At 41.3% G+C, this 14518-nt stretch overlaps 1 protein-coding gene across 3 annotated transcripts in view; it reads right to left on the bottom strand.

The window, feature by feature from the left end:
- Nucleotides 1-1496: 1496 nt before the first annotated feature.
- The window catches only part of plcl1 (phospholipase C like 1), a 96818-nt gene continuing 83796 nt past the window's right edge, over nt 1497-14518 (bottom strand). For 2 of the 3 annotated variants that reach the window (XM_046053748.1, XM_046053749.1), the window contains 4 exons: nt 14269-14472; nt 11387-11462; nt 10586-10695; nt 6572-8561 (listed from right to left, as the gene is read on the bottom strand). In XM_046053748.1, coding sequence (XP_045909704.1) covers nt 8355-8561; nt 10586-10695; nt 11387-11462; nt 14269-14472 — 597 coding nt within the window. In that variant the 3' untranslated portion in view covers nt 6572-8354. Of the gene's footprint in view, nt 3484-5707; nt 5784-6571; nt 8562-10585; nt 10696-11386; nt 11463-14268; nt 14473-14518 lie in introns of those variants that run through there. The other variant, XM_046053747.1, reaches the window with a different exon arrangement.

Raw genomic sequence — 14518 nt, 5'->3', positions numbered from 1 at the left:
AATTAATTTTCTGTCAATTGATTATTCGACTCGTACTAAAAGTATCTTTGAACTGCAGTGGAGTGGAAGTAAATAGTAACGTAAGATTGGAATTTATTGGAGGAATGCTGTATTAGACTGCATTTTGCTAGGTATACCAAATAAACTGACACTGCATATCATTCCAAAATTTCAAGCTCATTACCTAATTTCTTAATTAGGATCTCCAGTATGAAGGTATGTAGTGCAGGTTACCTGTGGAAAAATAAGGTGTGAAACTAAGTGAGTAGGCTACACCTGTTGTTTTATGGTTTTTGTTTAAAATGTTCAGGTTGGAGATGCAGGTTGTGAAAATGAATAGTTCTTTTTTCAAATTAAGCCCTGGTCGTTTCCTCTTATTACTTATAAAATTTATTAGAGCTCTGGAGTGCATGTCAGCATACACAGACGGTGTCTTGGCAACTGTTGTAACTGATTCAAGCTGAAAATGTCAAACCAAGGTGTACCCAATTTTGATCAGTGCATCAGAATGTACTTTAGTCAAGGTCTAACACAGGCAGAACTTACACTGTGTGTTTCTGTTAGAGTTAGAGAGAGACAACATTCAGATCTGTCCTCGTCATTTAAGGAGAAGACTATCCCGGCTGCAATTTCACAGGCTAGAGCACTTCAGTTTATTTCATTAGTAGGCTACAATTATTTCTCGTTATTTCTCGTAAATTGTCCTTTTGTTTTCTCAAGATAACGAAATAAATTAACAAGAATAAAGAAAACAAGCTTTGTTATGTCAAGATTTTAAAACGATTGCAAGCACAACTGCTCTCGGCTTCCGTATATTTTAACTTCTCATAGTGTAAGTGCTTTTACTAATATAACATAATTGATTGCTCTTTTGCTCTGCCCATGACAGTGTGACAGAGAGCCAGCATGCATAAACCCCAGGACCCTGAATCCCGAGCATCTGAATGGAATCATTAACTTTATTTATTTACGCCTGTGCTTATCCTACTATGACGTCAAAATTTCTTTCGGGAAAAGGCCTGTTAGGCAGCCAATAAAAAATGCAATGTTTATTGGCTTCTCAGACAACCAAAATCTGATTACAGATATTTACAGAACAACTTTATTAACAGACCAGCGTGTTTCAGCTGGTGGACAGAACATCCTGGTCTCACAATAAAGTTGTTCCATATTGAGTTGCTGGAGTTTTGACCTCTTCTGACCTGATCCCTTTTCCACACATGTTGGTAGAAGTAGACGCCAGAAATCCCTACTTTGCTTTTAAAATTTACTTGTAAATGATGAAAGTTATACTTATACTTACCAATATGGGCAAAACTTTAACTATATGAAAAAAGAGCCAAGTTTTTATATTCTTTTAATGGTCACCGGTGGAGAATGTCATGTGAGTTTAACAGTACAATTGTGTGCCTGAACAAGCCTGAGGTCATCTACATATATACACAGTGTAACAGTATTAGCACATAGAGGAAGACAAATTAGAGGCAACAAGAAGATTTGGTCAGGAAAAGATAACTTTATTTAGTCTGGCATACATACTCTTGTTATATATAATTACTTGTCAGATAGAAAACACAGTAGCTTTTCAAAATAAAAGCAAGGTCCATTTAATTAATTAGATTTATTTATGGTTTTTAAAACACACTTCAATAAATAGTTCTCTTGTTTTGGTCTTTTTTTTTTCTATTTTACAAAAACATACAGTGACTGTAAGAACAGAGAGCAACACTGGATTAAAAGGTCGGCGGCGTAGACACAGGCCAACACAGACACTGCAGTTGCCACGGGTAATATAGAACCTAAAATACCTTTACACATTTCCAAGTGTTACACAACTTTGTCCACATCACTATGACAGGTATAAACGACTCTCCAATTCAAATTAATGTTGAGCGCTATTTGACCACTGGTCTGCAAAGCTAGGAAGCATCACACACGGAAGAGCAGAGAGAGAGCTAGCTCTAGGTTAAGACACGTGGGTAACAGAGAAACAACGCAGCCCAATGCAACACCCTGCTCTTTAGCACAGATCTGTCTACCACTCCCATCCTTCAAACTCAAAATTTTAAATTGTATCACAGTGAAAGACAGATCTTTACAGAGATCTGTTCCACTTTTTAAGGGTATAAAGGGAAGTCGAGAAGTCCACACTTCAGGGATCAGGGTGCAGCATTTGGTTAGAAATTAGATGCAGTATAATGAACATCATAGTAAAGCACTGTAGTGAGTGGCAGACCCCAGTGCCCTTTTGCAGCGGTAAACATATCATCAGGTAAGGTAAATGCAGTGACATATGAAGCAGAGTGTGTGAGAGGCATGATGAGGGCAGGAAAATGCTTCATACCTAAAACCCTATTTTTGAATGTTTGAAGGATCACACTGGTGTTTCTGCAAGTTCAGTTAATTTACTACAAATCATGTACTTTGCCTGACTGCCGACTGTTTTCCCAAACTTTTGCAGCCTCTGGGGAACTGTAACATGCTTGAGAGAGGCGATCCATCACAGTGAACATCATGCTCAGTTATATTGTTATGAAAGTGGCATGCTGCTGTTGGGGAAATCACAAGTTGCAGAGAACCTCAGAGTTGGTTACTGTTGCATTGATGAACTCTATCGTTACAAATTCAGATCCAGACACCAAATGATGTACATTGTGAGAAAGGTTGTGTCAGTCAGGCTTTTTGCATATAAATGGCTTAAAAATGGGGACTCTTTTTTAATGCATATCACAGAAATTCAGTTGCTTTTATTTGCATCATCACGATGTGATAACATAAACCAGAGGATGATGTTCACTGAAATGGAATTACTTGAAGCAAGTCTGCAAGCTGACTTTTACTGACATTAACTGAAACCAATAGCGGCCTGGAAGGTATACAAGCACATCTATGCATCTACAATGGTATGTTTTGCTACTGCAAGTATACAGTAAATGATTTGAAGTAAGTAGGTTAAACCATGCCATACACAGGTATGGTCCTTTTGGATCATCAGGCTACAAATCAGTGGCTCAGACGTATCTTCCTGACGCACTGCAAAGGTCGGTCTCCACTCAAAAAGCAAGCTGCAAGTTTTTTCTTGTTCATGTTGCTTTCCTTTTATGCTGCAGCACAGTTGTCACTATCCACCATAGATCTTCTTTGTAAATACAGTGTGTACCTAATGAATTATTCTGAAAATGAAGAACTGACACCTACAAAAAGGTGAACCCTGTGACCTTCTACTTCACTGCGTCTCCTCAGGTACAGTAGGCCCCATCACATGCTCACTCTTTAACCTAGTTGTATTACCTGTGTCAGGAGGTATGTAAACCGGAACACAGAAAGCCAACACCGTGTTTTGTTTTACTTGAGCTGATGCATCAATAATGCAAAGAGATCCTCCCTCCAAGCAGATCTCTGAGAGATGACAATGAAAACTGTAGTTTTCATATATTTGTGCACACCTCTCAGAGTAAGTGAAGATCCTCCTGAAGATGCTGTCTGCTTCAGTGCAATTAGGAGAAAATATGGCAATTAGTTTGGCAATGAGGAGAACCACTTTGCATCATCAGGCCAGGAATTAGGGCACCATGGTATCATGACAGACATAAGCTCACCAACATTTACACACATACCAAGGCCCCCAGAGAGTCAGAGTGTTATTTATAGACCACAACAGCAGGTGCTGTCATTCTGTCTATTCTCACAGCCAACTAAGAGGCTCTGCAGGTGTGCATAGCCAACAACACATGTAATCAAACGTTAGTCCAATATCAGTCCATTTTTACATTATCTTTCAACCTTTGCTCTCTCTTCAACATACACTGAACAAAATTATAAACACAACACTTTTGTTTTTGCCACCCATTCATCATGAGCTGAACTCAAAGATCTAAGACTTTCTCTATGTACACAAAAGAAAAAGGCCTATTTCTCTCAAATATTGTTCACAAATCTGTCAAAATCTGTGTCAGTGAGCACTTCTCCTTTGCCGAGATAATCCATCCACCTCACAAGTGCGGCGTATAAAGATGCTGATCAGACAGCATGAGTACTGCACAGGTGTGCCTTAGGCTGGCCACAATAAAAGGCCACTGAAAATGTGCAGTTCCATCACACAGCACAATGCCACAGAAGTTGCATATTTTGAGGGAGCGTGCAATTTGCATGCTGACTGCAGGAATGTCAACCAGAGCTGTTGCCCATGAACTGTTTGTTTCTCTACCATAAGGTGTTTCAGAGAATTTGGCAGTACATCCAACTGGCCTCTAGGGTTGACCCCTCAAAGATTCAATGCTTCAATGGGTGGAGCCTGATTCGACTGTCAATCTCACATTCGAAGCTTCGCAGTGAAACAAGGATCATGCCATTTTTGGTGATATGGGAGTGCTCAACATCTGATTTTACATAGAACTACCAGTTTTCTACCAATAAGTTAATATACAGCCTATTACAAACGTTTAATGCTGTAAATAAACACGTAAAAAGAAAAAAACTTCCAATAAATGTTTTTAAAGTGTGTGAATAAATCCAAAATTGTAACTAACACTGGGTCGTCAGTGCGCATGTGTAGGCGTAGCGTGTATGCGTGTAGTGGCAGTGGAGGAGCACTTGCATAAGAGACGGAGCCCCAGCTTCACCAGTGTTGTGCTGAGCTGTCCGCACCTTGCGGGAATTTCGGATAGTTTATCATCGTTGATGAACCACACAAAGAATATTATATTGTTTTTAAACAGCCGTTACTTGAAATAGACCCGTGAGGAACCGCGACATGCATGCAGTTGTCGGCAGCATGGGAAAAACTCTGCACAAGACCGGTGAATAGCAGGCGAGAGAGAGAGAGAAAAAAAAAAGGTCAACAATAAGCCTCAGTTTAGCTTCGGCTCGCAATCGCCGTGCACAAAAACACACATGATTCGACTATCAGTCGACTATAGGCAGGACTTGACAATTCTGATTCCACTATGTAAATCCTTTGGGGACTGCCCTACTGGCCTCACAACCGCAGACCACGTGTAACCACACCAGCCCAGGACCTCCACATCCAGCATCTTCACCTCTAAGATCATCTGAGACCAGCAACCCGGAAAGTTGGTGCAACAATCGGTTTGAATAACCACAGAATTTAAGCACAAACTCTCAGGAACCGTCTCAGGGAAGCTCATCTTCATGCGGGTCATCCTCATCGGGGTCTCGACCTGAGTGCTTCTTCGCACAGCCATTGAAGAGGAGTGGACCAACATTCCACAGGCCCCAATCAACAATCTGATCAACTCTATGCGAAGGAGATGTGTTGCACTGTGTGAGGCAAATGGTGGTCACACCAGATACTGACTGGTTTCCGGACCTCCCCGGGCCCTTCCAACACAGTGAAACTGCACATTTTCGAGTGGCCTTTTATTGTGGCCAGCCTAAGACAATACCCATGCTGTCTGATCAGCATCTTGATATGCTACATCTATGAGGTGGATGGATTATCTCGGCAAAGGAGAAGTGCTCACTAACACAGATTTTGACAGATTTGTGAACAATACTTGAGAAAAATAGGACTTTTGTGTACATAGATAAAGTCATAGATCTTTGAGTTCAGCTCATGATGAATGGGAGCAAAAACAAGTGTTGCGTTTATAATTTTGTTCAGTGTATGTCTTAAGAGCGTATGCCTTCTCTCTCACACACACACACACACACACACACACACACACACAAAAAGAAAAACACTCACACGCAAATGTTAGTAGGTCAACCTCCTCCTGTGGCTATGACTCAGTACATCAGCTCTGTTACTCCCCACCTGAAGCCTCCGGAAGAGCAGCAGGAATAACAGGATGGAGACAAGTGGAGGTACAAAAGAGGTTAATAGTATTAAAAAAGGAAAGGGATGTGTAGATAACTGAAAGGCAACAAAAAAAGAGTACAAAAATATGGGATGTCATTCAGAAAAGAACAGTAGTCCTGCACAAGCACTTAAAAGGGGCTTAACAAGTTGGTAAACCTCAGTTCCCTCCCCGTGTTTCAGTGTTTCTCATTACCCCCGTCTACTGCAAAATGCCACCGGCTGGTTGATCTGTTACAATGTTTAGCTGTGACCCTTGTCTCTCATCGGTCGACCTTCCTGCCTCCCTCAAAGGGCAGAATTAACATTCAAAATGTCCCACTCTGCACTTTCAGCTCCAGCAGATTCAGGTGGGAATACATTTGTTCAAATCCACTGTTTAAAAAATACCTATGGTGCACTAGATCATGAGTAATTGTTAATCAAACCTTTTCAAACACACCTGCCTTACTTGGTCTTTTTAAATTACATCAACCAATGCAAAACCAAAATGCTAACGACTTGGAAATCAAGAAAACAGCGTAGTTTTAAAGCTGGATGATGATGCATTCTGAGACATGTATTTCCATTTCATTTCAAAGACTAAAAAATCCCCAACAGTGGAGATATACTTTTGTTCACCAGAGAATAGTAAGGTGTGACAATATTCAAGGAGGTAAATCTAACAGCTTAGTCCTGTGTTGCTTGGCATCACTTTTGTCAAGTTTGGTTCAAACGCAGCATTACAAGATCCAAGAAAATGAGTACAAAAGCTGAAGTTAAAGAACAAATATCAGGTGTTTTCCTGCATTAAGAAGAAATACACAATTACACTCAAAGACCAAGAGGTGGCCATCACAGACAGGTGCGCACAACTACAAGCCTTGATCAGTAGACAGCATTTTTGTAGTTGTTTTCATACACATTTATAAGCATCACTGAGCCATACAGTTAGTAATATTGTTTTCAATCTTTCAGCCAGTACGCAGCCTCATTGACTTTCTTGTAATGTACCACTATTATTATTGCTACATCAATACAGTGTACTTCATCAGTGCTGCAGGAATCTCTTCTTCCTACACACAAACGCACACGTACAGAGTCCAATTACCTACATGCTGGTGTCGTGAGGAGGTTATGTGATCCACACATGTACTACAGCAGTACTACAGTATCAACACACTTCTCCAATTACTCTTCTCCACAACACCTCATTCCTCCTGTTTCAAGCTATCCACTCTCCAAGCGAACATGACAGACTCAAAGGCTATCAAGTGGTGATAACAAGACCCTGTGTGTGAGTGCTTCTGTATTTTAGTTAAAGTTTAGAAAATGTACTAATCCTCGGAATCTGTCGAATGCGGTAATTGATGTTTTGCATGTATCAACTAATCTGTGGAGTTATTTAATGCCTTTTAAACAAACCAGGAAAGAGCTTAGTATTTGCTAAGAGACTGAAGTCTGAAAAGACAAGTCAGTCAATTAGATAAAATCAGCTGATGTTCAGATGTATGTGACTTTCTACAGCTCCATACTCCCAAACCTCATTGTTGGTACTTTAGATGACTGAAATTCAATGAAGAACAAAATTTGCAGCTTTGACAGCTTTGGAAAAATGTGACGTAACCAGAACAGCCACCATGTTTTTAGCGTTTGAGGACCAAAGACAAGGGGTACGCTCAGCCAATCAGGTATAGGAAAAGGTTTCATGTGGACATCAAATACTCCCTGTCATTTACTGTCTGGTACATCTGTCTTAAGTTGAAGTTTTATTGCAGTAACTTTAGTTCTATCTAAAAACAAAAGTAGGGATACCATAAAAGCTTTGTGAGTTTAAAAAAGTAGTATTACACCATAAATCTAGGCTACTTGAATTAGTTACTCTTCATCTGTGTTTTATGTGGGTCACATCCTGTCAATCAATCTCTTAAAGCACCTTTCCCTCTCCGCCATGTGCACACACATACAAACACACAATCACATATATATCTTGCTGCCTTCCAAAGGTACATGCTGAAATGCTGAGGCAAAGAATAACTCGCCCCATCAGCTCTATATCAACTCCATTCTGCATTCTACCTCTGAACTGAAACACTAACAGAACCATAAACGTCAGCTCCACAACAGCCCCGTTGTCACAAATTATTCAGGTGTCTATGATTTCCCCTCTAATGAGGGAAAACCCTGCAGAGTTATAATGTGAGTCACACTTTTTTTCTCAGAAAAAAAAAGTAGGAACCATTCAAGCACCTGTGTGGAGTGCCTTTCTATGTTTCACTACCTCAAAGTTACGACATTCATGAAAAGCCTCTCCGCAGGCTGGACCCTCAGTGATAAATTGAACTCACTATAAGGCTTTAACAGATATACTGCTCTGGTCTAGGCTAGTCGAGACACTTACTGCACTGGATAAAGGGATACACTCTGTCAGAAAGAAAATCATGTCTCCTGTGGTGCTTTTTACACCAGTCTTTCTCGCTCTCCTGCCTCCTTTTCTCTCTTATCCTCTGTAATTATTCTGTCCACTCCCTTTTCATCTTTGGACGGGGGAGGGGTATCAGATGCGTCCGTTGCCGTGTGTGCTGCTTCGACGGCCTGACAGGGGGTGGGAGGAGTAGTGCAGCTCGGCAGTGGAGAAGGTGGAGGACGAGGAGTTGGAGGAAGAGGACGAGGAGGTGAGTCCACAGGCTTCACATGCCAAGGCCAGCTGCCTCAGGGCATCCAGGGAATCCATCTTAGCTCCCCGTAACAGATCACTCTGACCCTGCAGCACACAGGGAGAATACATTTCAACTAGAGCTGAAGGTGGAAGTATAGCATTTGATTCTGTTATACAGGCTATTATTAGCTGGGCTTGTTTCCTGGGATGTGATTGGCAGGAGGCTAATCCCGAACAACTGCAGAAATCTTTAGCAATAGATTTCAAGCTGCATTCATTTATGTTTTTTGGGTCACTTGGAGGCAGCTGACCAAGCATTTCCAGTCCAAGTCCGACATTCACTCTCCATTCAGTTCTGTTTTTGTTTTCACCAACTCATGAAGAACATTTCTGACTCTTTAGCTGTGAGATGCTCTGCTTGATTCACCAGTTAGTTGCTGTTTTGTGCTGGGCAGGTAGTCTTCAGAAAACAGCTGCCTGCTCTAGGTGGAAACAAGGTTAACAAGCTGATTCGCAGACTGAAAAACCAAAACAAGGAGCTATAAGAAAGCTTGGAGAGCTAAGGGGAACTGCTAGTCGTGTGCTTATTCTCAGTGGGTCTGTCACAAAGAACAACCTCTTTCACATTATACATAATCATTTAATCCATTGTTAATATAAAAGTAAATGATTACACCAGCTTAAAAATTTTATTAAAGATATTTAAAAAATTAAATCCTGAAAATCTTAAACAAAACATTTGTAAACATGCAAAAAGCTGAATTGTTGCCTCTTCCTGTTTCATGTCAGCATGTATAAAGATCCAAAATGCACATATTGGCTATGTTCAAAACGGGCTAAACTGCTGTCTCAGAAGGTGTCTAACAGGACAGCGAGGCATCGAGTGCTGTTCAAAACGGCTCGAACGATCTCTTCCTGTCTCCTGAGATGCCTTCAAGCTGCCCCAGTAATGGCCAGTTTTGAAGGCAGCATTGATGGTGACTTGATGCTGACTATCACCCACAAAGGAGTGTGGCTGCAGCCGCCGCCACCATAGCTTTCAAAAACTGCCAAGTTGGCGGACAAACAAGCCGAATTTGAAATACATGTTTTTAAAAGTTTTTAGTAGTTTTCTCGCTTAGATTTTAGAAAATCTAGCGAGAACTAAAGACTGAACTATCATATTAGCCCGTGACTGTAACCAACCAAGTTTGTTCAGTATGATTTCTGAGGCGTCTGTTAGCCGTTTGGCTTTTCAATAGCTAGTTAGCTGATGCTAAGGCTAGCGTCTCTTCTGGCTATCAGAGAGAAGACGGCGTGCCGACGCCACACGTTGCCGTAAGTGCTGCCCTAGAAGGCTGTTCGAAACCAATGTAAACAGAGCTGCCTTCACTTGAATGAAATGCCTTCTGCGGCAGCTGTCTATTACAGTATCGAGGAATCAAGGCAACTGCCTTCCGTTTTGAACACAGCCATTAAGTCTTTTAGCAGGTCAACATTTTTGTGCTGAGCAAATCTAATACTCCCTGGTGAATAAGTACACACACAGGTTTCATCTGTCCTTTTCTTTACATCAGAACACAACAGCATCTTGAGTTAAATGCAGTTAATGGGGGACAATTTCACAGTTTAGATTCATTGCAAAGAAGCACATCAACCAAAGCCAGCATGGTGATAAAGTGGTCTTCCATGTCAAATGAAAGTGGCCTTTTCAAAGCCTAACAGAGCATTTTATTGCAGTGATGAGGAACAGATGGATGCCAAAAGGTAATTAGGGTAAGTGCCTATTTTAGCAATGAGAACAACTAATAACCATTTTGAATGTACTATGACAGACTGCTATTAGCTTTAGCTGAACCATGGAGTGAGTTTGTTCCTTTTTATTGCATTCAACTTTGTATGGACAGCTGGAGTTGTGTGTCCACTACAGTACTGCAGCAGCAAATAAAAAAGTTTAATTCTTCTTTTAAAATGAAACACGGAAGAAAACGTCTTTCAAAATAAATTTTCAGCCTGATTTTAAACTCTTTCAGCTTCTCTCAACCGTCTCAACCCCTAACCCTTATTACCACACAGCAACAGGCATTTAACTGCCACAGATCCTATAAAATCCAACGGTTTTTCTATCATTATGTTTTGCTTTGAGGTACCTTGAGCACAGTGATGTTCCAGGTGAAACTCTCCACAGCTTTGCTTAGCTTGCGTCCCTTCAGTCCCTCCTTTTCCCCAAGCCGAGAAAGATCCTCATGGAAGTCCATGCCTGAAAAACCCAAAAGGGAGCTTAGCATCAGTTTACAGGCATGGGTTGGCATCAACAATTCAAATTCAGGTGAAATATAACTGTCAGGCTAAGGGGTTGAATAATTTTTGTGACTAACTCGAGGCAAGTGTCAAAAACAAGTCTTTATGGGTTGGTTGTCAGATACTTAATTTACATATTTATGCAAAAGATCCATCCTCATGACATTTATATTGGCAGTTAGAGGTCAGGACTCAACTAAGGCAGTGAGAGGGTTTAAGACATCTACACATGTTTGGTTTTCACTGTAAAGGCGCAGCTGTCATACTGGTGCATTACATCTGAAACAGAACTGCAGTGTGTTACGAGAGCAGATTTATTGTAAACATTTCAAGCAGAGATACTTGCTGGATATTTTTGTTTGTCTCAATGGATCCTCATTTCAAAAAGTACAAAAATGACAGCACCTTTAGACTTTTCTAATTAGAAATCCATACTGAGAAATTGGGAGTGTCCAAATCTAAAAGGTACTATATCTCCACTTGTTGTGTTGTTTACTGACAGACTCATTCTGTGAGGAGTCGCCCTCACTAAGTTCAGCTGTTTGATGTACATGTCAGACTTAATTTTTAGGGCATATCCTGTCCTATAGTTGTTTAATTCCTGAGCGCTCATCAAAACCATTCATCTCTCACTGGCCCGTGCGCTTTACCTTCTCTCTGCACCTGGGCGATCCTCTCCTGAACAGCATCTGCGTTCTCAATCAGCTGTTTCTGGGCGGCAATCATCTGCACAGGCAAGAAGAATGTTTGTGTTCAACTTGTTCAGCTTATTGCAAAGTCCTTGCTGTGAAGCCAAGCACTGTTAAAGTACATCGGAGCTGGGAAAAAATAGCCAATTAATCGAAAACATTGACAGAAACTATTTTGATAATTTATGTATCATGAAAATTAATTTTCAAGCTGGTTCCAGCTTCCCAAATGTAAAGATTTACTTTGGGCTCATTATGTTCAATGCCATGGTGCTTATATCAACAAGTGGCAAAGACTTATGGTGACGAACAGTGGGGAATAACTTTTGAGGGGAGGACAGTGGTGTACCATCCTCTCACCCCGCTGTTAGACGTTGTTGCAGCTGCCTCTGAAGCCTGGGGCGCTCTGCCCTGGGCCGCAAAGCATGTAAGGGGCGTCTTTGAAAAGACGAGTCAATGCAACTAGGGTGTTGGTGAGGCTCTCATGCAGAGCGAACCTTCCGTGGTACCAAAGTTATTGTATCAGAATTTGCAAAGAAACTTAAATGCTAACAATTTGGATGCTCAGAGTTGCAAAGTAACACATAGAATGAAGTTAAATAAAGAATCGGTGGAAAGAAACGGAAGGAGGGAAGAAAAAGACAGAAGTCTCCAGGGCAGCAGATAATCGAGAGAGGAGGATGAGTGTGATGACTAAGCCTTGTATGCGCCCAGAAAGGCTGAAGAGGTGTGATGTACGACTGGAGATCACACTAACTGTGGCTTTGTGACACTGACCTGCTGGGATCACATTTGCTGGGTTCACACTCAAACATCATTAGCTCCACTGACGTGCATAAACACGGTGTGACGGTTAAAAACAAAAAGTACTCTGTACTGAGGTGTGTGTAGGTGTAATAGCTGAGCACTAAAACAGGTGGGAGAGATCCGTCCTGATCTGATGCAAGAGGAGATCGAGTAGGAGGACACACAGCTTGTAGTCAGGGTGTGTGTGTATGTGTGAGTGTGTGCGCGTGTGTGCTTGAGGAGGAGTGTGGGTGACTGTTTCATGCATGTCACCTCGTCTTTCTGCATTTTTAATGCCTAAGGACAGTGTGTTTGCATGTGGGTACGTGTGTGCACACTCGGTATTGGGTATCACAAAATGTAGATTTTAAACAAGCCAGGGGCTCTAAGCATAGCAGTAACTGGTGAATGAATGTTCTTTTTAGTGCTGATTCGCAAATGTTAGCATTTTAACTTGCTAAGATGGTTAATATGGTAAACATTGTCTGCTTAACGTCAGCATTGTCATTGTCAGCATGTCAGCATTGTCATTGTCAGCATGCCGACATTACCGTTTAGCTCAAAGTACAGTCTCACATAGTTGCTTTGCTAGTGTGATGGAAATTTTATATTTTACTGTGTTTACTGTTTCACCTTGCAAGCTTCATTATTATAGACCAATGTTTAACTATGTGGTGTTTGATCATGTTATTAGGTTGCAGTTAGTACCCACTGGAAAGATGCTCATTAGAGAGTTTTCTTATCTGACTGTCCATGAGAGGGCTTCATCTCAGGGCAGTTGGTCCCTACTCCCTTCCTCCCTAAGATAGCTGTGTAATACCCGTACAGTATAAAGTCACCTGTTTCTTCACTGACTCTTTGTCTTACATTCGGCAGACTGTTTGTACTCTGTATGTCTGTCTGACCCTTTGCAAAGAATAAAACCCTTACATGACATCTGGATTGAATAGTTTAGTAAGACTCACTAAAGGACATATTTCCATTACACTAGCAAGGCTTTAAACTCTTAGTCTTTTTTATTTACAAAGTTAACACAAAGGATAAAGAGCCGCCGCTGTGTGACACAACAATCCATTTTAAACCCATTGAATTTAATTTTATGGATTGGTTTTGCCCACAATTTCGGTCTAGACTCAAATTTACCACCAACTAGATGGGAGCAGTGTGTAAGATTTAGCAGGGTCTATTGACAGAATATTGGCAGAAAGGGAATAAAATATTCATAAATATGTTTTCATTAGTGTATAATCACCTGAAAATAAGATCAGACCTTAGAATGAGCCCTTTATAATAACCCAGAACTGACAAACCAAACACAGACTCTAGAGTGTTTAGTGTTTTTCACAAGTTTCGTGGCTACCGTAGGTTCTCCTACACTCTTGGAAGTGGAGGGTGACGTGAGTCTTATTCAGTTGGTTGCAATCTGCAACTACACTGCTAGATGCCACTAAACCCTACACACTGGTACTTTAAGTTGGGTACTAGTTAGTATTTTAATTGGCTTAACTAAGATGGTGAACATTATACCTGCTAAACATCAGCATGTTAACTGTCATTGTGGACATGTTGGCATGCGGTCATTAGCATTTAGCTCAAAGAACCACTGTTCCTGAGTACAACTTAACAGAGCTGCTAATGTGGCTGTATACTTTTAGTACTGTATTATACACCATAGTTTTAAGCAACATCTCTCAAACAGGAGTAAATTAGTTGGTGACTATTTTCAGACGCTGATTAATATATATTTGGTGCAATGGTGACTATTTGCGCTGTACATGGGATTGACTAATTGCAATGAAGAATATTTCACCCAGTGCGACAATGTGGCTCACTGATGACTTTAATAGTTTAACAGTGAAGCTCTGTGGCACAAAAGGAATAAGTTATATCAGGTCTTTGTTGACAATAAGAAAAACAGTCAGCCTTATTGTGGCATTCAAAACTAGTGGTTACCCATTTAAATGAAAGGTCATTTGGGTAAAATCTACTATGCAAACAAACAGGCAGTGTAGTGGGTCCACATCTCTATGCACGCCATGCTCATTTGTCTTACTGACCGTGTCGTAGGCAGCAAGCAGTTTGCGTGTCGGCTCTGAGAGGCTGACCAGAGGCTCCAGACACGGGTAACCCTCCTTCAGCACCATGGTGGCCCCCATAATGCCCTCGGGGCTCTGCAGCCTCGTGGCCAGGCTCTGGATGCACTGCTTCAGTTTGGCCACCGTGGGGAGCCCACACTGCTCTTTGAAACTGGAGGTGGTGCTCTGGAAACAGTGTGATGGCAAAATACAGGGGGGGGGGGGGGGGAAG

Source organism: Micropterus dolomieu, linkage group LG07, assembly GCF_021292245.1.
Source record: "Micropterus dolomieu isolate WLL.071019.BEF.003 ecotype Adirondacks linkage group LG07, ASM2129224v1, whole genome shotgun sequence".
NCBI lineage: Eukaryota > Metazoa > Chordata > Actinopteri > Centrarchiformes > Centrarchidae > Micropterus > Micropterus dolomieu.
Note: the sequence above shows the minus strand (reverse complement) of the source record. Positions and strands in the feature narration are given on the sequence as shown.